Source organism: Camelus ferus, chromosome 7 (genome assembly GCF_009834535.1).
Source record: "Camelus ferus isolate YT-003-E chromosome 7, BCGSAC_Cfer_1.0, whole genome shotgun sequence".
Lineage (NCBI taxonomy): Eukaryota > Metazoa > Chordata > Mammalia > Artiodactyla > Camelidae > Camelus > Camelus ferus.
The window spans coordinates 2843695-2866334 of NC_045702.1; the positions used below are offsets into that span (position 1 = coordinate 2843695).

The 22640-nt window shown below is 49.3% G+C and overlaps 1 protein-coding gene across 3 annotated transcripts in view; it reads left to right on the top strand.

Moving 5' to 3' along the window:
• PAXIP1 (PAX interacting protein 1) overlaps positions 1 to 14125 on the top strand; it is a 45838-nt gene extending 31713 nt beyond the window's left edge. The window contains exons 13-21 of one of the 3 annotated variants that reach the window (XM_032483039.1): positions 769 to 812; positions 1961 to 2031; positions 3241 to 3343; positions 4329 to 4497; positions 11554 to 11654; positions 12752 to 12886; positions 12973 to 13048; positions 13124 to 13184; positions 13719 to 14125. In XM_032483039.1, coding sequence (XP_032338930.1) covers positions 769 to 812; positions 1961 to 2031; positions 3241 to 3343; positions 4329 to 4497; positions 11554 to 11654; positions 12752 to 12886; positions 12973 to 13048; positions 13124 to 13184; positions 13719 to 13734 — 776 coding nt within the window. In that variant the 3' untranslated portion in view covers positions 13735 to 14125. Of the gene's footprint in view, positions 1 to 768; positions 813 to 1960; positions 2032 to 3240; positions 3344 to 4296; positions 4498 to 11553; positions 11937 to 12751; positions 12889 to 12972; positions 13049 to 13123; positions 13185 to 13718 lie in introns of those variants that run through there. The other 2 variants (XR_004321186.1, XM_032483040.1) reach the window with 2 other exon arrangements.
• The last annotated feature ends 8515 nt before the right edge of the window (positions 14126 to 22640 follow it).

Genomic DNA, 22640 nt, shown 5'->3' on the forward strand with positions numbered 1-22640 from the left:
CCGTTTGTCTCGTGGCCCATGGATGTGGCCTGCCCTCCCTCAGGTGTGGGCCTGCTCCTCCCCTCGCAGCTGCACTGAGCGTCTGCAAGGAGCACTACCCTGAGTGTATACATTACAGGACTTCATTTCACTACGTTTTTTCGAGTTGACCATTACTCCAGAAAATGGTCTTTCAGACTCGGTTTAACACGCTCTCTCTTCAAGCCTGTTATGTCCCGCTTTTGAATGGCTTTAATCCCGAGAAAGCACCTTATCTTGAGCCATAATCTGCTTGCTTCTCTGCGGTGTGTCTGCTGGTCTGACTCCAGCTCTGAAGCCGCCACGCAGGCTGCTGTCTTCCCTCGTCCACACGCTCTTCAGGACTCAGCGTGGATGCCACGTGAGGGACGAGTTGGTCCCCGCAGCTGTCCCCCGTGCTGCGACCCTGTGTCAGCCGCCACGTTGTAACCCTGGGAGCTCCCAGAGCCGGCTAACGGGACAGCACGTGCGGGGTGGGCGGTGCCTCTGCTGGGCCACGTGCTGCGGCTTGGGCTTGGGTCAGTTCTGCCTCGTACGGGGCACTGGGCCCGGGGCCCTCCAGGGCCACCGCTCCCCTCCTGTGTGCCCAGGCTCTCCTTTGAACTCGGTGATAGCCCTTACCTTTCTCCTTACCAGATGCTGTCAGCCACACCGCCTGTGCATCTGGGGGTACCCACTCCTGACAAGGCTTCTGTTGCAGGGCTTCTCCGTGTACCCAGTATGTCTGAAAAATAACCTGTTTCTCTCTAGATGCTTGGAGAGTGCCATTGAAGGTGTCACCAGAGCTGCTGACGGTACGTCAAGCTAGCCTTACCCGGGCTGTTAGTGCGCCGTTAAAGTGCAGCAGGGCTGTGCCCGCGTCTGTGAATTAGAGACTCTTCCAGTGATTTGCCGTCATAACAGATTAAGGCTTTATCTTCTCACTGAGGTATCTGTATGCACCCCATGTCTTGTTCTCTCTTAACTGATGCTGTCAGATCTTCATATTTATATGTGGTAGGAACATTATTTGCTTCAGAGAACTCTGTGACTGCTGACAGAACTGGAGAAGAGAACAAAATAAGACATCTGTCGTCACAGGGTTAGAGGCAGGGCTGGAGGCTCTGGTGCCTCAGGAGGGCTGCACCTACATCTCCTCCCAGGGAGGCGCGGCCCGCTGCTGCCTCACGCCCTGGGTGCGGCTGCTCCGTGTGGGCTGAGGGCTCTGATGTGACACTTTCGGGACGGGCCCTTCTGGACGTTCCAGGGCTAGAGGTGCTTCCGGAGCAGGGCTGCTTTTCAATGGGGTAGGGGTGAGGATGCAGTCCCCTCTCCGGCTGAGAGGGCGTTGCTTCAGAAAGTAAAGCCCTGTGTGTGGACAGTCCATGGTCAGGATGTGGGGGAGTGGGGAGCAGCAGCTGCGCAGAGAGGCTGGCCGAGGGAGGCCTCCGGGGGGCTCCCGCTGGTCCCGGGAACGTGGGCGCCGCATCTGGGGGACCGAGTGGCCCCCAACACCCTGCCCTCCGTGGCGCCGTGACCTGATTGCCCTTAACCCTCACAGGTGAAATTTCGTATAAGGAATAGCCTTTTTTTTTTTTTTAGGGGATATAAATGAGTATGTTTTCCAAGTTCCAACTTGGGACTCAAAAGATGAAATCATTGAAGTGAAAAGTGTTCTGAAAAGTTCAGGGTTGAGGATAGAATCTGTAACAAGAACTGAGAGGGGGAGGGTCGAAGAATTTTAAGAACTGCTGGCTCTGGGAAGAGCAGAGGGCACCACTGCCTGGAGGGCTGCCCTGGAAGGCGGCCTTGGCGCCCGGCTCCCGCCCGGAGGGCTGCCCAGGCAGACGCTGGTGTTGATGTGGAGAGCTGCTTTACGCAAGGTCGATACTGGCATGTGCCTGTCTCGATGCCACCGTGTTACCTGGGAGATGGATTAAAGGAAATAATATCTTAATTACAGGGCGTAAGGCTGCCTCCCAAACTGAAACAGAATGAAGTAACTAACATCCAGCCTTCTTCCAAAAGAGCCAGGTAGGAAGCAGCACCTTACTGTCTTCTGTGGTTGGTGGCCTTTTCCAGATTTGTTTTAGAAAATGGTAGCAGTTGGGAGAGTGTCTGTAATTTTCACATTAGTAGGTTTGGAAAGATTTGCTGATCACATCAGCCCTCTATTGTGACGTCTCATTTCGCTGCCAGAGATAAATGGGGAATAGTGTTTTTCTTCCCCGAGGGGGGTGGGCATAGCTCAGTGGTAGAGCACATGCTTAGCATGCGTGAGGTCCTGGGTTCAATTCCCAGTACCTCCATTAAATAAATGAACCAATAAACCCAATGATCTCCCCCCTCAAAATAAAAGTTGTCTTTGCCCAAAGCTGCACCAGCACCCCCAGTGTGCAAGACACGAGCTGCTGTGTGGAATGCCCCCTCGGACTGCAACTTCATTGTGCCCTTGGAGTCTGTGTCCTGACCCCTGACGGGAGGGGGACACAGCAGGACCAGGTGGGAGGGGCGGAGACCCCTCCGCAGGCCCCTGGGGTGGGCATGGACGCACAGACTGTCCCGGTCTCAGTTGGTAGAGACAGGCTGGCGGGCTATTTAGGAGGGCGTGGCCCGGGCAGCCCTGGTGCTGGGGAGCATCGTCTGCTGCAGCTGCCAGTGTTTATACCTTTTTTCTTCCCTATGAATTACTGGATATTTTAGTAAAAGCCCAATTATGTGATTATATATTTTAAAGACTGCCATCAAAGTGCCACAAACAAAAATTTTTTAATAGACTGTCTCAAATATAAGCTAAGACAGCTTATATTTGAAATTCAAGGAAATCCTTGATCCTTGGATTTGAAATTTAAGGAAATATAAAAAGACTGAGAGGTTCAATTTAAAACGTGTGGATGAGTCCGTGCTTCCTGGCAGAAGACAGGGCGGGCAGAAGACAGGCTGGGAGCAGGAAGAGGTGGACTCTGGCGTTAGAACCATGAGCTAGAGGCCTGGGGCGGGGACCGGCGAGGAAGTGGGGACTCTGCATCTCAACCATTAGGTGAGGGGCTGCTTCCCTTGGAGGCGCCACAGTCCTTCAGGGGTGACGGTGGGAAAATGGTGGAAAGGGCAGGCAAGTCACAGCCCTTGAAGGAAAGAAACCACACACACTGAAAGCTGTTAAAGCTGGTTAAGTCCCTATCTTCTAAAGAACACTTTTACTCTTACAATGAAATCACCATTCTGTGTATTTTTATTTTATAGAATTGAAGATATACCACCACCCACCAAAAAGTTAACGCCAGAATTGACCCCTTTTGTGCTTTTCACTGGATTTGAGCCTGTTCAAGTTCAGCAGTATATTAAGGTAACATTTTACTTTATTTAGCATGATGATTTCTGCTTACATTTGCTTTCGGCCAGCAGTTTTATGAAACCAACATTTAATCAGGAATAACTTACACCAGTGTTTACAATGTGTTATTTATAAACTGCTTGTAACAGTGTTTAAAGTCATTAAATCAGTGACTTCCCACTTTTAGTAGAAAAGGGGTTCAGGTGAGTAGACCAAGAGCATTTTTATAATCGTGTGAGCGTCTGCAAGGCTGCAGCAACATTATTCTCATACACACATGCACGCAGCAGCCGCGGCTTCGGGTTCCGAGTCCGCGGTCTTCTCGGGGTTGGTTTTCTTGAGAAGGACAGGCCAGTGCCAGAGAGCTGGATTTGTGTATTTAGATAATACACTTCTTGCAATAATAGTATGAGGGCTTATGGGATTTTGTTTTGTTATTTTGGGGAGGGGAGGTTGTTGATTAAGAGTATAAATTGACCTGTAGCACGTTGGATTCATACATTTTACTTTTTTTTTTTTTAAAGAAAAACAATTATAAACGCTTTTGAATTTAGTACAATTTCTTTACCTTTAAAATTGAGTAGTTATTGAGACCATCCTTTATAGTCGTCTTAGTCAATTTTTATGTCACTTTTTTAAACTAGAGACTATCTTAATGTGCCTCACTGACACTCATTTCAGCTTGAAGTCTGGGCACGTTTGTCCCCTGCAATGTGCGCTGCGCCGTCCTCGGGGCAGTTTACTTACTCACAGGAAGGCCTGAGTGGTGTCCAACAGTGAGTTCAGCCTTTAACCTTGAGTTGTTGCAGGGCACCAATCGTAGAAACACACACTGGAAGTTCTAGTTTCTACTCCTCTCCTACGGTGGCGGAGGCTTGGTCTGGCCTTACCAGCTGCACCACTTTCCACGGCTGGGAATGCTCCGTAACCTTAGCTTCCTCTGAGCCACGCCTCTGGCTCTGCAGACTTAGCTCTCACCTGTGTCCATGACCTCCAGAAGCTCTACATCCTTGGCGGGGAGGTCGCCGAGTCTGCGCAGAAGTGCACCCACCTCATCGCCAGCAAGGTGACACGCACGGTGAAGTTCCTGACGGCCGTGTCCGTGGTGAAGCACATCGTGACTCCGGAGTGGCTGGAGGAGTGCTTCCGGTGCCAGAAGTTCATTGGTGAGTCGCAGCAGCGGGCCCTCAGCGAGTTTATCTCCACCTTCATCCCAGCAAACATCTAGCTCGTTTCTTAACTCACGGGTGTCCATTTAAATTTATAAGTTTATCCCATGTCCCAGTGAGACAGTGGCTGGGTAGCTCTGCGTACTGGCTGTGGTGGTTTGGATGGTGTCCGTAGGAAAGTAAGCTCTGGGCCCCTGCTTTGTCGTGTCCTGATCACTGTACTTTGGAAACGTGGCTGTTGAATGAGGTTCCACCTGCAGTACAGCAGACAGGAAAGTGAGGGGAGGCCAGGAGTGTCCTGTGAACATCAGGTGGGGGGACAGGGTGTGACCCCCGCTGCGCAGAGCACCGGACGTGAACCCCCTTTGCTGGCACTCACACTTGGTACGGAGTGTTCCTGGAGCCTCGCTAGTGAAGCAGCGCCGAGTGTAAATCCAGAGGCTTCTCTCCCCGCGGAGGCGCTCCAGTGGGACGGACTTGCAGCCCCGTCGGCTCGGGCAGCAGCGGGGGCTTCCTCGACGTGCAGGCGCGGGTGCCGTCGGGACAGAACCCCTAAGCCCACCCCACGTCCTCAGCCCCCGTCTGGCTGGAGCAGAAGAGGCGCTTGGCCCGGTAACGAGCTTCACTGCAGTCCCAGTGTTGTTTCTCGTTTTGGGTATTTACACCCCAGTCAGAGGGCACTGCACCCTAACCACCACCACCCCCCACCCCCGTCACGGCACAGGGCGCACACCCCTAGCTGTGCTGCCGTGCTTGGCCCTGTGCTCTGCTCGCACCTTCTCACAGCCCACCCTTTAGGTAGTGGAATGAACACAGCTGCCCAAGGACAGGCAGGCGGCATGGTCAGGGGACCCGCAGAGACGTCAGGGGCACACCCTGTCCCCATGGGCCCTGTGCGCTTCTGACTGAACTAACCCCTCACTACTCGTGAGGACAAGGCATGGGTGAGTTAACATATTTTACATCCGTGTCTTCTTGGCCTTTGGTATCTTTAGTGTTAATAAAAGTACACATTTTAAAGTTCAAAGGTCATGTAGTCTAATCTTACAAATGAGGAATTAAGACTGAGAAAAAGATTTTGAAGTTTACTATTTGTAGCAAAGTTAGAACCAAACTTAAAATTCCCTGATAGTAAAACCTAGGAAAGAATAAATCATCAATATGAAAATCAATACGAAAAAAACTAAATCCGAGGACTTCCAGTCAAGATGGCAGAGTGGTAGGACCATGAGCTCACCTCTCCCCACGACAACCACCACACCACAACTGCATGCTAAGCAGCCATTGGAAAAAAAGAGAAACCTAGCAAAAAAGCTCTTCAGCTGGAGACATGAGAGGGGGAACCACAGCAGGACAGCACGAGGGGCGTGCCCACAGTATGCTCAGGCCCGTTCAGCCCAGGGGGCGACCCACAAGCTGAAGAACAGTTTAGTCGCAGAGGCCCTTCCACAGGAGGGAGAGTTCTGAGCCCCACGTCAGGCTCCCCAGCCCGGGTTCCGGCACTGGGAGGAGGAGGAGACCGCAGGACATCTGGTTTTGAAGGCCAGCAGGGCTCAGCTCCAGGAGCCCCAGGGACTGGGGGAAACAGACTTCACTCCCTTGGGAAGTGCACACAGACTCTTGTGTGCACCAGGTCCAAGGGCAGAGGTCGTGATTTCATAGGAACCTGGGCCAGGCCTGCCTGCTGGATCTGGAGGGTCTCCTGGGGATGTGGGGGATGGCTGCGGCTCACCCAGGGGACATAAAAGCTGGTGATGGACATTCCAGGAGTGTTCATCTACTTGAGCTTTCCTGGAGGCTGACATCTTGACTGGATCTTTAGCACCAAGACCGAGCCCCACCCAACAGCCGGTAGGGAGGCCTCAGGCCAGACAACACACAGGGTGGAAGCACAGCCACACCCAGCAGCAGACCTCCTGAGCCACAGAGGCCTCTAGACACGGCCCTACCCACCAGAGGTCCAGGACCAAGCTCCACCCAGCAGGGGAGAGGCACCGGCTCCTCCTGCCAAGAAGCCTACATAAGCCTCTAGTCCAGCCTCATCCACCAGGGCAGGTACCAGAAATGAGAAAACAATAATCCCAAAGCCTGTGGAAGAAGTCCACACACACAGGCCAGACTCCACACTGGGACCAACAGGACCCTGGCCCTTGGGGGACAAGAGGAGTGCGCTGCCCACAGAGGGCCACCTCGCCAAGGGCGAGAAAGAAACTAACCTACCGAAAACTACATGGATAGACGACGTGGGGCAGCAGCGGAGTGTGTCCCAGGCCAAGGCACAAGACAGAATCCCAGAAGAAATAAGTGGTGAGGCGATAGGCAGTTTACCCAAGAAAGAGTTGAGTAACGATGGCGAAGATGATATTCAGAGAACTCGAGGAGTACAGATGCACAGAGCGAGGTTATAGCAAAGAAAGAACTGGAAAATATAAAGAATACGCAGAGTTGAAGAATAAAATCACTGAAATGAGTTAACACACTAGAATGAACCAAGAAGAGACTGAATGAGGCAGAAAGGATCAGTGAGTTAGAAGACAGATGAGTGGAAATCACTACTGCAGAACAGAAGAAAAAAAAATGAGGGTAGTTTAAGAGAACTCTGGAACAACATGAAGTGCACTGATATTCGCATCATAGGGGTCCCAGAAAGAGAAGAGAGAGAGAGAGGACCTGAGAAAATTTTTGGAGAGAGAATCACTGAAAACATCTCCAACTTGGGAAAGGAAACAGTCACCCAAGTCCAGGAAGTGCAGAGAGTTCCACCCAAAATCACAGAGGATCCACCCAAAGAGGGGCACACGAAGGCACACAGTCATCAAATTGACAACAATTAAGGACAAGGAGAAAATATTAAAATCAGCAAGAGGAAAGAAAGAAACATACAAGGGAGCTCCCATAGGTGATCAGCTGATTTCTCAGCAGAAGCCCTTCAGGCCAGAAGGGAGTGCCATGATGATATAAAGTGATAAAAGGGAAAAACTTAGAACCAAGAATACTCTACCCAGCAAGGCTCTCGTTCAGATTTGAGGGAGAAATCAAAAGCTTCACAGATAAACAAAAGCTGAATGATTTCAGCACCAAACCAGCTTTACAACAAATGTTAAAGGACCTTCTCTAGTCATCAAACTACAGGAAAAGAGAACAAAAAGAAGAAAGAAAAAGCAGACCTACAAAATATTGCTTTGGCCATTTGGGGTCTTTTGCGGTTCCTTATAAATTTTGGAATTGCTTGTTCTAGTTCTGCGAATATTTTGACGGGTTGCGCTGGATCTGTGGGTTGCTTTGGGCAGTGTGGCCGTTTTGATAGTGTGGATTCTTCCCATCCAAGAGCACAAGGTATCTCTCCATTGCTTTGTATCTTCAATTTCCTTCATCGATGTTTTAATTTTCTGAGTATAGGTAACCTCCTCTGTTAAGTTTATTTCTGGTGTTTTATTGTTTTTGATGCCATGGAAATGTTTATGCCAGTTACAAAATTCTGGTTTTTGAAGCACACAAAAAAAGTGAAGAGCCACAAGTGGCAAGATACCCTTCTTTTATGTGGGTGCGGTGTGTTCCATCGCATATGTGAGCAACAGCTTTATCCAGTCGTCTGTTGATGTGCACTTGGGATGCTTCCATGTCTTGGCAATTGTAAATAGTGCTGCTTTTAACAGCAGGGTGTATGCATCTTTCTGAATTAATGTTTTTGTTCTTCTCGGATATGTTCCTGGGAGTGGAATTGCTGGGTCATATTCTAGTCTTAGGTTTTGGGGAAACCTCCATTTTGTTTTCCATGGTGGCTGCACCAGTTTACATTCCCACCAGCAGTGTCCAGGGTTCCCTTTTCTCCAGACCCTTGGCAACATTTGTTACTTGTGTTCTTGACAATGGCCACTCTGGCAGCTGTGGGACGATGCCTCGTGGTTTTTATTTGCAGTTCTGTGATACTGGAGATGTTGAGCGACTTCTCATGTTCCTGTGGGCATCTGCATTTCCTCTTTCGGAAAAATGTTCAGTTCTTCTGCCCTGTTTTTAATGGGTTGTTTGCTTTTAAATTGAAGTACAGTTGATATAAAATGTTGTGTTAGTTTCTGGGGTGCAGCATGGATGGACTTGGAGGGCATCATGCCGAGTGAAATAAGACAGAGAAAGACAAATACTGTAAGATACCACTTACGTGTGGAATCTGAAATAATACAACAAACTAGCGAATATAGCAGAAAAGAAACCAGCTCACAGAGGCAGAGAAGGAACTCGTGGTACCAGCGGGGAGGGGGAGGGGCAAGGCGGGGGGGTAGTAAGAGGTGCAAACTCTCAGGTAAAATAAGCTGCACGGACGTGCTGTGCAGCACGGGGAACGTGGCCAGTGCTTTGTAACAGCTGTAAACGGAGTATAACCCTTACAAACTGTGAATCGCTATCTTATATACCTGTAACATGTAACATTGCACATCAACTGTACTTCAATTTTAAAAATACATTGTAAGATAAATACATAAATTAAAAACTACACCTGCAGTAATAGTTGATTCTTGTTACGGTGCCGTGTTCTCTAAAGTGGCTACAGTGATGATGGAATTAGTGCACGTTGACCCGTGGCTCCCGAGGGGTGGGTTCCTGTGAGCCTCAGTCACCTTGTCCTCAGCTGGTGGTACATCACCTTGTCTGTGTCAGTAAAACTTTGTTGCATGTGTGTGGTTTATGACGCCTTACTGCATACACAGTTCATCCCTGAACACAGATTTGAACTGCACGGTCCACTGATACGCAGATTTTTTTCAATAAATGTGTACAGACCTCACGACCCACAGTTGGTTGAATCCGAGGACACGGAGGGCCAACTGTAAAGTTATAAGAAGATTTTTGACTACGAGGCAGCGGGTTGGCACCCCAGACCCCGTGTCATTCAGGGGTCTCTGTCTCCTCGATTTGTTAACACTGAACTCCCAGCCATCATGCTGGACTCCGCCTGAACGAGGTCACACTGCTCTGCGAGGCCAGACAGCCTCTGGCCCTCGGGGCTGGACAGCACGACGCAGGGCCACCGACAGATGCACAGGACTGTGGAGAGAGTGGCGCTAAACATGCCACGAGCAGGACAGTGAGCTGGACCGTGCGCCCGGCGGGGGCCCCACGCCTGTCCACGAGTGACCCGAAGGCCCTGAGCCCTGGGAACAGGGCAGGCAGAAGGGAGACGCAGGGACAGCTTCCGTCAGTGTGGGTGTCAGCGCTCAGTCCTGTGTAAGTTTTAACATTCACAGTGAGAGTCTGTTCTTTAAATGAAATGTGAGGGGCTTAATTATCAAGCTTACCAGTTTGTAAAAACATTTTTTATCTGCTTATAAGCTTTATAACATTTCTTATTTGATGAGAGGTTTTTGGTTGACTTTCATTTCTTTATGGCATTAATGCTTGTTGTGTCGATCTGAGGGTCCTGAGGTGGTTCAGTCACGCTGTAACCATTTCACATGCAACACTAATGAGCCAAACGTTTCATATCTGATCCTTCAAGTTTCAGGATTTCTTAAGAGAACTTTTCTAGTTTATAGTAATTGCCTTTTCCAGAATGTCCTAGAGGCGGAATCATGTAAGATGCATCCTGTTCAGACTGTCTTCTTTCACTTAGGGACACACATTTAAGCGCCGTCCGTGTCCCTCTGGCTTCACAGCTCATTTCTGTTTAGCCCCAAGTCCTGTTCCGTAGTCTGGACGTGGCATTCCCCAACTGAAGGGCATCACGCTGCTCCCGAGCTTCTGGTTTCACAGATGCAGCTGCGTCCTGTGTGCGGCTTGTGGGTGGATGTAAGTTTTCAGCTCCTCTGGCTACGAACCAAGCAGTGCGACTGCTGGACCAGGAGCACGTTGCCAAATTGCAGTACCATTACCCCTGACGCCTGAGCCTGTTTCCTACGAACGGGGACGTTCTTGTGGCTGGTCGTGACACAGCCCTCAAAGGACCACTCCGTCAAGTCGGTGTAACTCACCTGTTCCTTTTCAAAGAGCAGAATGCCAGCCGCAGCTGGGACAGGACTGGTTTACTGCTGTTACTCAGTGTCATTTATGATGAGAGAACAAGTACTGACTCCTTGGTGATGCTCACGGTTCTTCAGAAGGCCTGCCACCTGTACTTTTGCCCAAGAAGTTGACATTTCAAATGTTTCATGTGTGACAGCACTTTGTTTTCTAATTCATCGCTTCTTGGTGATTCTTCCTCCACCCGACACGGTGCCGCAGCCTTACTCACCTGCTGGATGACCCCGTATGTCTGGCAGTTGTGAAACAGACCTCAGCGTCTCCTTTCAGCGTCTCCTTAGTGATAACGATTGCTCTGCTCAGAAGTGAACTAAGAACGGTCTTTACGTTTTTAAAGCATTTTTTTTTAAAGGGCATGTAACGGAAACAGTATGTGGCCTGTAAGTCCTGCGGCAGGTGTCACCTGGCCAGCCCCCCGCCCAAGACGCCCCCTGTCTTGAACCCTTCGCATTACACTTCTTGGTTGTTTACAGAACATGAGACATACTCATGAGAAGACGAAAACACATTGCCATCTTTTGACTAATTCAGAAACCTTCAAAACTTGGCAAGACCATCCTTTATAAACTGCCCTGCACATTCACATACTTAAAAAGCAATGTTTTTAGTAAATCTATAAAATTTAATTGATTCTCAGATGATTGAGTCTAATGTCTCTAAGTCACTGTGTCCTTACATCACACCCTGGGTGTGACAACAGCTTTCAGCTTGTCCCTCTGGGACTGGGGTCTTAACCTGGGGCCTGTGGGCTTGGAGAGCGTGGAAACTCCCTAAAACGGTGAGGGGGCCGGGGGCGGGGTGGTGGGGCCACAGCTCTCAGTACATCTTTTCCAAGAAGCTAAGAAACACTGACCTAGGAGGAGGAATGTCTTCCCTTGGCCTGCTTGTTTTCAGGCGGAAAGTGAAATGTAATAGGTGAGACTTACGTGTTCAAAGGTTTCACAGGGAAACGCCTGCCAGCCGGGAGCCCCAGAGCAGGCCACACACGTGCGTCCCGGGCGCCGGCCGCTTTTCCAAGTGTGTGCTGCTGTTTTCCAGATGAGCAGAACTACCTCCTCCGAGACGCCGAGGCTGAGGTGTTGTTCTCCTTCAGTTTGGAAGAGTCCTTGAGGAGGGCACACGTCTCTCCGCTCTTTAAGGTACAGCTGGAAGGGAAGTCATAGGCCACCTAGACGCTCCAGGCAGCACGGCTGCGGGGACGGGGCACAGCGGCAGGCTCGTCCGAGGCGCGGGCTTCTCCCCGCATCCTTCTCGCGCTGGTCCTCCTGGGCTGTGCTGCTGGGGGCCCCCACCAGAGAAGCCCAGGGCCTCCGAGTGCTGCTCCGCACCGCGTCTCGTCGGGCTGAGAAAGGTGAACAGATCTGTGAGAGAGATGTGTTACAGACCCGGGCTCGGAGAGTGTGCTTATGAAAAACTTAATTGTAAGACATTTAAATTGATTTTTCTGCTTTGTTACTTAGTACTGTTTTCTTTAAACGTATATTCAGCTGGAGAGTGGGTAACATTCTTGGAAAAATATTAACTGAATGGGTGCCTAATAATTCAAGACTGAAATATTTAAATACTTGTTAGGTAAGATAGAACAGTTTGGAAATTTGTGTGTGTGTGTCAGTGGCCAAGTTAAAAAAGGCTTTTTTACCCTCTTGAGCCAACTTAGTAATCAGAAATGATTTGCAAAATAAGCTACGAGCATGTTACCTAAAGTCCGGTTTTTCTAAATATCTGAGTTTTTAACTTTTTTCCTATGAGCAATTTAAAACAAAATAGTATTATTTGGTACAGTTACAAGCAAGGGTGTTAGAAAATTACATCTTAACCATTGACATCATTTCCTGCTCTATTTGAGCCCAAATCATAAAGAAAGGAATACAGGTGCTTTGCCAGTCTCTCCAACAAGTAAACGTGAATACAATGTAGAATTTATAGAAATTGTGAGATGTTCTTGTCATTCTTGCTTTTATCACAGAAGTGTCCCTACTGCCTGTCTTTTAGGAACACAGTAGGTTCTGGGTGCTTTTAGTCACAGACGGCACTAACCTGTGGAAGTGCCTGAACTGCGTCTCACGCGCGGACCCCTCCGCGCCCTTCAGGCTGCGGACCAGGAGGGGCGCGCGCTGTGTAGCGCCGTGAAACGAGAAGTTCCGTCAGAAAGCGCCGAGCAGGCTTGGAGGAGCCGCGTGCTCTGAAGCCGAAGAGCGTTTACAGCGCAGCGCTCACCTGCTCATTGTACTTTCAGGCGAAGTACTTTTACATCACACCCGGCATCTGCCCGAGCCTGGCGACCATGAAGGCCATCGTGGAGTGCGCGGGGGGCAGGGTGCTGTCCCGGCAGCCGTCCTTCCGGAGGCTCATGGAGCACAAGCAGAACAAGGTGACGGGGGAGACGCGCCGCCGAGCCCGCCTCCGCGCGGACGAGATTCACGGCTTAGTCACGGCTGCTCGTTTTCTTTTCCGTAGAGTTTGTCAGAAATAATTTTAATATCCTGTGAAAATGACCTCCACTTGTGTCGAGAGTACTTCGCCCGAGGCATCGGTACGTAGCGCCCCGCCCGCCCGCCCGTCCCCGCGGCCGCGCTGCGCGCCCTAACTCCCGCCCCGTGCCTTTCAGACGTCCACAACGCCGAGTTCGTCCTCACCGGAGTGCTGACGCAGACGCTGGACTACGAATCATATCCTTTGAGGGGTGCACGGGGCAGAGCCCCGCACTGCGCTGCCCGAGCGCGCCGCGCGAGAAGGCCACCGCCCGCGGTGGTGGCGGTCGCGCGCTGGAAGCTGTGTTCCTCCCTCTCCGGCTTTCCCCACCGGCCACGTTCACCCGCGCGCACCCTTTCTGTGCTCCCGTTACTCTTGGAGCCTTTTCTCATGTCTGTGGCCTGAGAGTAGCCTGTGTTTTGCCCCAGGTGGGTGGCTGACAGTTGCCGGGGTTGGCCGGGGCCCAGAAGATGCAGGTAGGGGGTGGCTTTCCATGGTGGGGGTCAGGGGTGTCAGCCTTCCCACTCTGCAGGGCTCGGGGGTGGAAAGGACCCCGGGGGGGGGGGGGCTCGCCCAGGAGCCTGGGGCTGGGGCCTCGCCGCCCTGGGGCTGGGCGAGCAGCCCGACTGCCCGGCTGAAGCGGCCGAGAGAAGGGCGCTCACTGACCAGGCCTGCGGGTCTCGGGCGTCCCCCTCTTGCTGTCTGGAGGCTGTTTTCCTCAACGGGCCCACGTATAAGTTTAACTGAGGCACCTGCACTGCTGACCGGAGCTCAGACGCCCTTGTCTTCCAGCTACTTTCTCCCCGTGCCGAGCGTTTTAAAGCAGGAAGACAAGCATAATATACTGCATCTTATTAAGGTGTGCGATTTTATCCTGAAGAAACATAAATTATGTTTTGTATTATACGACTTTAAGGGCCCACATTAGGTTTTATGATTCATTTGCCGGGTTTTTAAATGTTTTCACAGCACTGTTACTGGAATTTCAGCTACAAATAAAATGGTGTAAATAAAGACCTCACTCTAAATTATGGATATTAGATCTGAAATGTTTTGTACTTTTATTTGTATTTCTTATACTCTTTTCTTTTATATTGATACCTTGCCACATTTTAAATAAATGTACTTTTGAACTTTACTTAGAATTGAGTGATCCTTTGTTATTACCCATTTTTTGTGTTTATCGTTTGCATCAAAGTGGATCACATTTTAAGTAATTTTAAGACAAAATATTTTCTAGTAAAATTTTCTCCTGAAGCAATATATTTCTGGAAGGCAGCCGTTTTCTGTCAAGGCAATAAAATGTCTTAGCAGAGGCATATTCAGAACGTCTAGCAATTACCACGACACAAGCGCCCACCGGTCAGAGTCACTAATTCCGCAGGAGCCCTGTCTGCACTGTTCCTACTCCAGATCTGGTTCTGACACACGTCCTGCTGGACCGTAGGAGCAGAAACATAGTAAGAGACCATCAGCTTACCAGCAGCCCTAACACAGAAGGTGTAATGCACTGGCATTTACTGGTGTGTCAAGACGGACGCTGTCACCGGCGCAGCGCCGCCCTCCCGTCCCTGCCCATCAGGTGTGTTCCTGAACCTGAAGCGAGGAGTTTGCCTCCTCGCGATTCTGAGATGCCCTCCTAGAGACGTCCGTGACTGCTCGCGGTGCGCCCTCTAACTGCACAGTCTCTACAGCGTGGCTCTTGAACACGGCTGAGGTGGAGCGCACGTTATACAGTGTTAACGGCGCGAATTCCACGTCACAGGAACTTCAGTGCTCCTGTAAGGCTCTGCCGCTGGTCACACACATTCAAGACATGATCACTTCAGCTGTTTCTCCCAACTCATGCAGGAGCACGTGGAGTTATTCCTACAAATGGAAAGAAACTCACACGATTTCAAAGTTTCAAAGTGAGGCTCCTGTCTTCAAAGCACTGCCCGTTCCCTCTCGAGTGCCCTGACCTTGCTGAGCTCCGCGGACCCACCTGTTGCCGCGCGGGCGCGCCTTCAGCCTCCCTCACCGCGACTGGGTGACACTTACTGTCTGCTGGAGACATTCCTCTGTCCAGCTCTTCAAAATGCACCCGAGCAGCACTGTCCTCCAGACACCCCACGTGCTGGCGCCTGCCTGCGATGCTAACAAGCGGCATCGCAGCGTGTGGGCTTCGTACGCTCATACCTTGGTATGTAAGCAAACAGAGATGGTCGACGGAGAATCACCCTTTTCTCCTCACATACCATGAGTGGAATTACTGCTGCTGTGGAATAATTTACAGTCTGCAAAGTCCCAGAAACAGAAGACTTTGGTAAGTCGGAACAAAATCTTGACGGCACCGTGTTCAGAAAACTGCCTACTTGTACACCCGCCAAGGAAAGTGAAGGTGATGGTGGAGTGAGTGCCCTCTGGGTGACTGCGTGCACCTGCTCAGTCTTCAGTGGAGACGGGGTGTGTGCTTAAGCAACATGCAGGTATGACTGATCTGATTAACCTTTCGATTTGTGGCTTTTTCCAAAGCTGCCAAGAAATAATCCTTAAAAACTCCAGGAGCTGTCGACAGCCAACTGGTTGGCACAGCTGCTAAGCTCTGGTTTGGAGGCTCAGAGGAAGTTACATACGAACATTTAAAAATAAAAAGTAAATCAATTTTGAGAAGCTGATTAGGTTAGAAAAGTTGATTCAGCTAGAAAAATTATTTCTCATAAGAAAGGAAGTCTTTCACTTAATCCTGCTCTTGTCTGGCTCAGAGTTAATAGAAATAATACAAACCACTAGTAATTTTAAAGTTTCAAGTAGCCACAGTGAAAAAAAAAAGCTTTTTGATTTTAGTTTCTAAAATTTAATATATCTAAAATACTGTTTTATTTACAAATAATATTTTCTAATTGAGTTTTACTTTTTTTTTTTTTAAGATTTCATACCACCTACAGTTTAAAAAGCAGATTTACATACCCAGGTTAATCTGAGTTTAAGTGTTCTCCAGCAACTGAGCGTGTCGCTTTTTAAGTTAAAATGAATGGTAAATAAGAGGAACAGGTCGATTCCCCGCCCACCCCCAGCACATCTCTGGCGCGCAGTGACCCGCGGGGGGCTGGTTGTGTTTGGGGGGCGGAAGCTGCCCTCAGCATCCTGTCGGACTTTGCAAATGAGGACAGAAGCAGCATGGGTGCCACGAAGGCAGCACCTGCTCCACCCGAGCAAGTCCAGGAAGAATCACTCACGTCTGCCTCCTCGGGAAGGTCGCGGGAGGTGCGCTCCCTGGAGGGCACGGCAGGGAGAGGCGGCGTGGGAGGAGTCAGCGTCCTCGCCCTGCAGGCTGACAGCCTCACTAGCAATACTGAACCCGCCTTAATCCTGCAGGTACCTGGTAATTCAAGAAAAGCTCTGTAGTCGCAGCCGCACGGCGCCATCTAAGTACTGGTGCTTGGAAAGAGCGAGGCCAATGAGACGGCTGCACCCTGACCTCCAAACCCAAGTGCTCTGTGGTCCCCCGGATCACTCGCTGCGTTGCATCGGAGCTAAGCGCGGATCCAGGCCCAGGTCTGGGGGTCCTGCCGCCAGCACCCCTTCCAGGGGCTCAGTGCTCCCGGGCGGGGTGTATCCCCTGCCCTGCAGTTATCCGCATGTCCCCACCATGCTGAGCCACCACCACCACCACCCCGGTTGCTGCAGCTCAGAGTGTGTCACCGTGTCATCGTCCCTCCCGGTGCCTCCCACCTGCGCTCCCTTGACACAGAAGCACTCACATCGCCCCAACCTGTCACCACCACACTCATGTCCATCCCCCTCAGGAATCTCAGCGGGCTCCTAGTTGCCTCCTGCCTCAGTCTCCTCCCTGCCCAGCTGTCCGCCATCCTCTGGCAAGAGCAATTTTTTTCTGAAATAGAATCCGGGCTGTCACATCCCGGCTAAAAAGAAACATCGAACTGTGATGTTTGGAATCTGTCTTAATCTCCTGTGACCCGCTCACCCCATCAGCCACACAGGTTCACTTGCTGCTCCTCACACAAGCTAACACCCATGCCGGCCTGGCCAGCTTCCCTGCTCACTACGACGGGCAGAGCTCCTCCCGACTCTTCCAGGCTTTCTTGGGCGCTTCGTCCGCGCAGCCTTCGCCCTCCCACACAGTGATGCCTCAGAGGCACGGGGTGACTCCCTGCCGTCTCTTTGCACTGCTGTGACAAAGTACCAGCAGCAAAAGAGAAGACTGATCCGTTGGACCACATAGAAAATACAAACTTTAGTGCATCAAACAAAGGACACAGCAGAGTGAAATGCAACACACAGAACAGGTGAGAGAGCTGCCAGCCATGCGTCTGACAAGGGGCTAATACCCGAGGCATAAAAAGAACGACGACATTTCACCCAAAAAGCCACCTCATTTTAAAATGAGTTAAGGACCTGAATAGACATTTCTCCAAAGAAGACATGTGAATGGCCAACCAGCACGTGAAGACGCTCAGCCTCCCTCCCCGTCGGGAGGCACGCGAGCAGCATGTGGCCCCACCTCACGCTCGGCGGGAAGGCTGCTCTCCGAAAATAAAACAAACGGCACAGTAAGTGCTGGTGAGGAGGTGGGGAGGTGGAAGCCGTGTGCACTGCCGGGATGCAAGATGGTGCAGCCACGTGGAAAACGATGTGGCCATTCCTCAAACTGTTTAAATATAATTACTGCATGATGCAGCAACTCTGCTTCTGGGGATGTACCCAAAAGGACTGAAAGCAAGGTCTCTGTGAGACATTTACATACCTGCGTCCGCAGTAGCATTATTCACAACGACCAAAAGTTGGAAGCAAACTAAGTGTACACCAAGTGGTGAATGGATAAACAAAGTGTGGCTCCTCCATACGCCGGAGTGCTACTCAGTCTGTGAAAGGAAGGAGATTCTGACACACGCCACAATGCAGATGAAACTTGGGGACATAACGCTAAGTGAAATAAGCCAGACACAAAAGGGCAAATGCCATATGATTCTACTTACATGAGGTCCCTCAAGTGGTCAAATTCAGAGACAGTAGATGGTGGGGGAAGACAGTGGAGAGTCAGTGTTTCATGGGACGAGTTTCAGTTTGGGATGATGGAAAGTTCTGGAGATGGGGGGTGGTGATGGCCACACAACAACGTGAATGTCCCTAATGCCAGTTAATTGTACACTTAAAAATGACTATTTTGGAGGGGAGGTGCCAAGAGGGCGGAGTAGAGAGACTCACAGCTCGCCCTCTCCCACAAATACACCAAGAACTAAATCTACAAACCCGCTGAATCGCACAGAGCGCCTACTGAACTCTGGCAGTGTCTCTTGCTTCAAAATACAGGAGGATTCCTCAAAAAATGGTAAGAGGGGAAAAAAAAAAAAAAGAAAACCCCGGTGCAGGACAGGTCCTGCAGGGAGGGAGCGGCGTAGGAAGAAAGGCACCCTCACGCTGGGACACCCCCTCTCGCTGGGAGGTCAGTGGGGACAGAGGTGGAGCTTCCAAGGCTCGGAGGAGAAAGTGGCAGCTGCTTGACAACCAGAACCAAGATAAACTGGCAGGAGGGTCCCTGCGATCCCCGGCCCTAGACATGAGCCGGCAAGGACAAGCGGGACTGGCTGCTGGAGGTCAGCCTGGGGAGGGGGCTGGGGCCCACGGCACAGAGGCAGCCGCAGGGGACTGGAGGGTGTGTGCGGGGCAGAGCAGCCTGGGACCCCCATAAAAAAGCACCACTGCTGGTGTGGGGGGGTGTGCAGTGCAGCTGCGCCACACCACTTTGTCTGCTTGGCTCCGTCCTTGGTGTGTTCGCAGAAGCTGGGGGGGCCGGGTCACAGCCATCACTGCTGCGCAGAGCGGGGCTGACGGCTGAACCCACACCCCGCAACCTCGCAGGCAGGCCTGAGGGCTGGTTTACTCTCTCTGGCCCCTTTGTGGCCCCGGGCCTCTGAGCAGAGTTGACTCCCAGCGGGGGGAGTGTGGGTGTCTGCCCCAGGCTGGCACACCCTGCTGCATGCGGACGTGGGGCCGGGGGCTGCACTGCCCCGGGGGCACCGCGGAGTCACACTCGCTCTGGCGGGTCCTGGCGCCCGACATTGGCGGATCTGCACTGGTGGTTCCTGGGGCCCGGAACCTGGGAGACACCAGAGCAGGTGGCCGACATTCCTGCAGCTAAGGCAGGGACAAAGGCAGTGTCAATAGAGTACTTTGCAAGCCCGCATAACAAGTGACAGACACCACCACAGAGGCACTGCCCAGGGGGCATCTCCTACAGAGGAACACTCAGCGGCTCTTCTCCCCAGCTGAAGTGCTCCAGCCCCACCTACCGCACACCGCAGCTCAGAAACGGGTCAAGAAGCCTCTGTTCCAGCAACAGGGGAGCAGACCTGGCCCCTGGCAAGGCTGTGACAACCACAGAACAAAAAAGGAGGCCTCGCTCAACAACAACACTGAGGGCAGGCTCCGATCACACAGCACCAAGCACAGCCCCATCAAAGGGGCAACAGCCAGCGCAGAAGGGAGACGTGCTGACCACGCACACTAAGAACAGCCCCACAACAGAACTGCTAGACGCACAGTCTGCACAGGAGTGCTCCCACTGTAAATAAAGATACACAAAATAAAGCAGCCCTCCAAGGCCACAGCAGACAACTGATGCTCCTAGATCCACGGAGCCAGAGAAATGCAAGTAAAACGAAGCAGCAGAGGAACCACTCCCAACTAAAAGAACAAGAGAAGCCCCCTGAGAGAACGAACAATGAGACAAACCTGGACAGTCTACTAGATCATGACTTCAAAAAGGGGGTGATAAAAGCACTGAAGGAAATAAAAGAGACTATGAATAGAGATGCAGAATACTATAAAAAGGGGACTCAATGGCTGAGACAAGAGCCGAGTTACAGGCAGTCAAAAGCAGAGTAGGCAATACAGAGGGGCGAATGAGTGACTTAGAAGACAGGATAACAGAAGCCATCCAATCAGAACAGCAGACAGAAAAGCAAGTAAAAACCAATGAAAGCAATATAAGGGACCTATGGGATAATGCAAAGCATGCCAACCTACACTTAATAGGCGCCCCAGAAGAGGAAAGAGAAAAGGGGGTTGAAAAGGTATTTGAAGAAATTATGACTGAAAACTTTCCAAATCTAAAGAAGGAAACAGATATCCAAATACAAGAAGCACAGAGGGTCCCCAGCAAGAAGAACCCAGACAGACCGACACCAGGACATATTATAACTAAGATGGCCAAGGTGAAAGATAACGGATTCTAAAGGCAGCAAGAGAAAAATAAAGAGTTAGTTTCAAGGGAAACTTTGTAAGGCTTTCAGCTGATTTATCTACACCAACACTGCTGGCCAGAAAGGACTGGCAAGATATATTCAAAGTCCTGAATGAGAAAAAGCTGCAACCTGGAATACTTTATCCAGCAAGGCTATCCTTTAGAATAGAAGGGGAGAGAAAGAATTTCACAGACAAGCAAAAACTAAAAGAATTCAGCAATACTAAACGTATTCTAAAAGAAATATTGAAAGGTCTACTCTAAATAAAAAAGAAGCAGGAAGCTATAGAAAGAAGAAAACCACAATTGGAAACGTGATAACTACAATGAGTTGCAAGAGAATAAACATAAAGATGTAAAAACAAACAAACAAAAAAGGCAAGGGGATATCAAAATCATAAAAGGTGGGAGACGGGAGCAAGAAAATACAGATTTTTTTTTCCTCTTTTTTTTTCTCTTTGTTTTTTCCTTCATTCTCTTTAGGATGTATTTGAGCCTACAGGATTACCAGTCTAAAGCAAACATATAGTAAGGGGTTAACACACTTGAAAAATAGAGTAACCACAAATCCAAAGCATGTAATAAAGTCACAAAAACCAAAAAGAAACCAAGCTAATACAAAAGAAAATTATCAAACCACAAAAAGAAAAACAAAAAGGAAAAGAAAGGAACAAACAGGAAATACCAAATCAACTGGAAAGCAAAGTTCAAAATGGCACTAAACACATCTATCAATAACTACTATAAATTAATTATTAATTACTATAGATTAATTATTTAGTCAGTGGATTAAATGTTCCAATCAAAGGACATAGAGTGGCAGATTGATAATAAAACAAAAGCCTACAATAAGCTGCTTACAAGAGTCCCACTTTAGAGCGAAGGACACACACAGATTGAAAGTGACAGGATGGAAAAGATATTTCATGCAAATGGAAATGACAATAAAGCAGGAGTAGCAATACTCACATCAGACAAAACGGACTTTAAAACAAAGGCCGTAAAGAAAGATAAAGAAGGACACTGTATAATGATCTAAGGAGCAATACAAGATGAGGGTATTACACTCCTTAACATACAGGCATCCAATACAGGTGCACATAAATAGATAAAACAAATACTAACAGACGTAATAGGAGAAATTGACAGTAATAGTAGGAGACTTTAACATCCACGCACATCACTGGACAGGTCTTCCAGACAGAAAGTCAGTAAGTCAATGATAATAATAAGGAGATATTAAATGACACAATAGAACAGCTGGACTTGGTCGATATTTTCAGGACTTTACATCCCCCCAAAACAGAATATACATTCTTTTCAAGTGCTTATGGAACATTCTCTAGGATAGACCACATATTCAGGCACAAAAGAAGTCTCAACAAATTTAAGAAGATAGAAATCACTTTATGTATATTCTCTGATCACAATGGCATGAAACTAGAAATCAACCACAGAAAAACAAATGAGGAAAAAATGACAGCATGGAGACTAAACAACATGCTACTAAAAACCAGTGGGTCAATGATGAAATCAAAGAAGAAATTAAAAATACCTTGAGACAAATGACAATGAAAACACAGCCACACAAAATCTATGGGATGCAGCAAAAGCAGTCCTAAGAGGGAAGTTCACAGTGATACAGGTCTTTCTCAAAAGACAAAAACACTCTCAAACAATCTAACCTGCTACCTAAAAGAATCAGAAAAAGAACAAACGAAACCTGAAGTCAGCAGAAGGAAAGAAATAATAAAGATCAGAGAGGAAATAAATAAAATAGAGATTAAAAAACAATAGGAAAAAAAATCAATCAAACCAAGAGCTGGTTTTTTGAAAGAGTGAACGAAATTCACAAACCTCTGGCCAGGCTCACCAAGAAGAAAAGAGAGAGGACACAAACAAGATAAGAAAGGAAAACGGAGGGATTATAACCAACACCACAGAAATGCAAAATATGAGAATACCATGAACAACTTTATGGCAATAAACTGGACAACTTAGAAGAAATGGACAAGTTTCTAGAAACATACAGTCCACCAAAACTGAATCAAGAAGAAACAGACCACTGAATAGACCCATCACAAGAAGTGAAACATAACCGGCAACAAAAAACCTCCCTGCAAACAACAGTCCAGGGCCAGAAGGCCGCCCTGGGGAACTCTGTCAAACCTACGAAGCCGGGCTCAGATCATCCTTCTCAAACTCTTCCATATGACTGAAGAGGAGGGAATGCTCACAAACTCATTCTATGAAGCCATCATCACCCTGATACCAAAGCCAAAGACACCATCATAAAAGAGAATTATAGGCCAATATCACTGATGAACATAGATGCAAAAATCCTCACCAAAATATTAGCAAATAGAATCCAACAGCACATAAAAAAGATTATACATCATGACCAAAT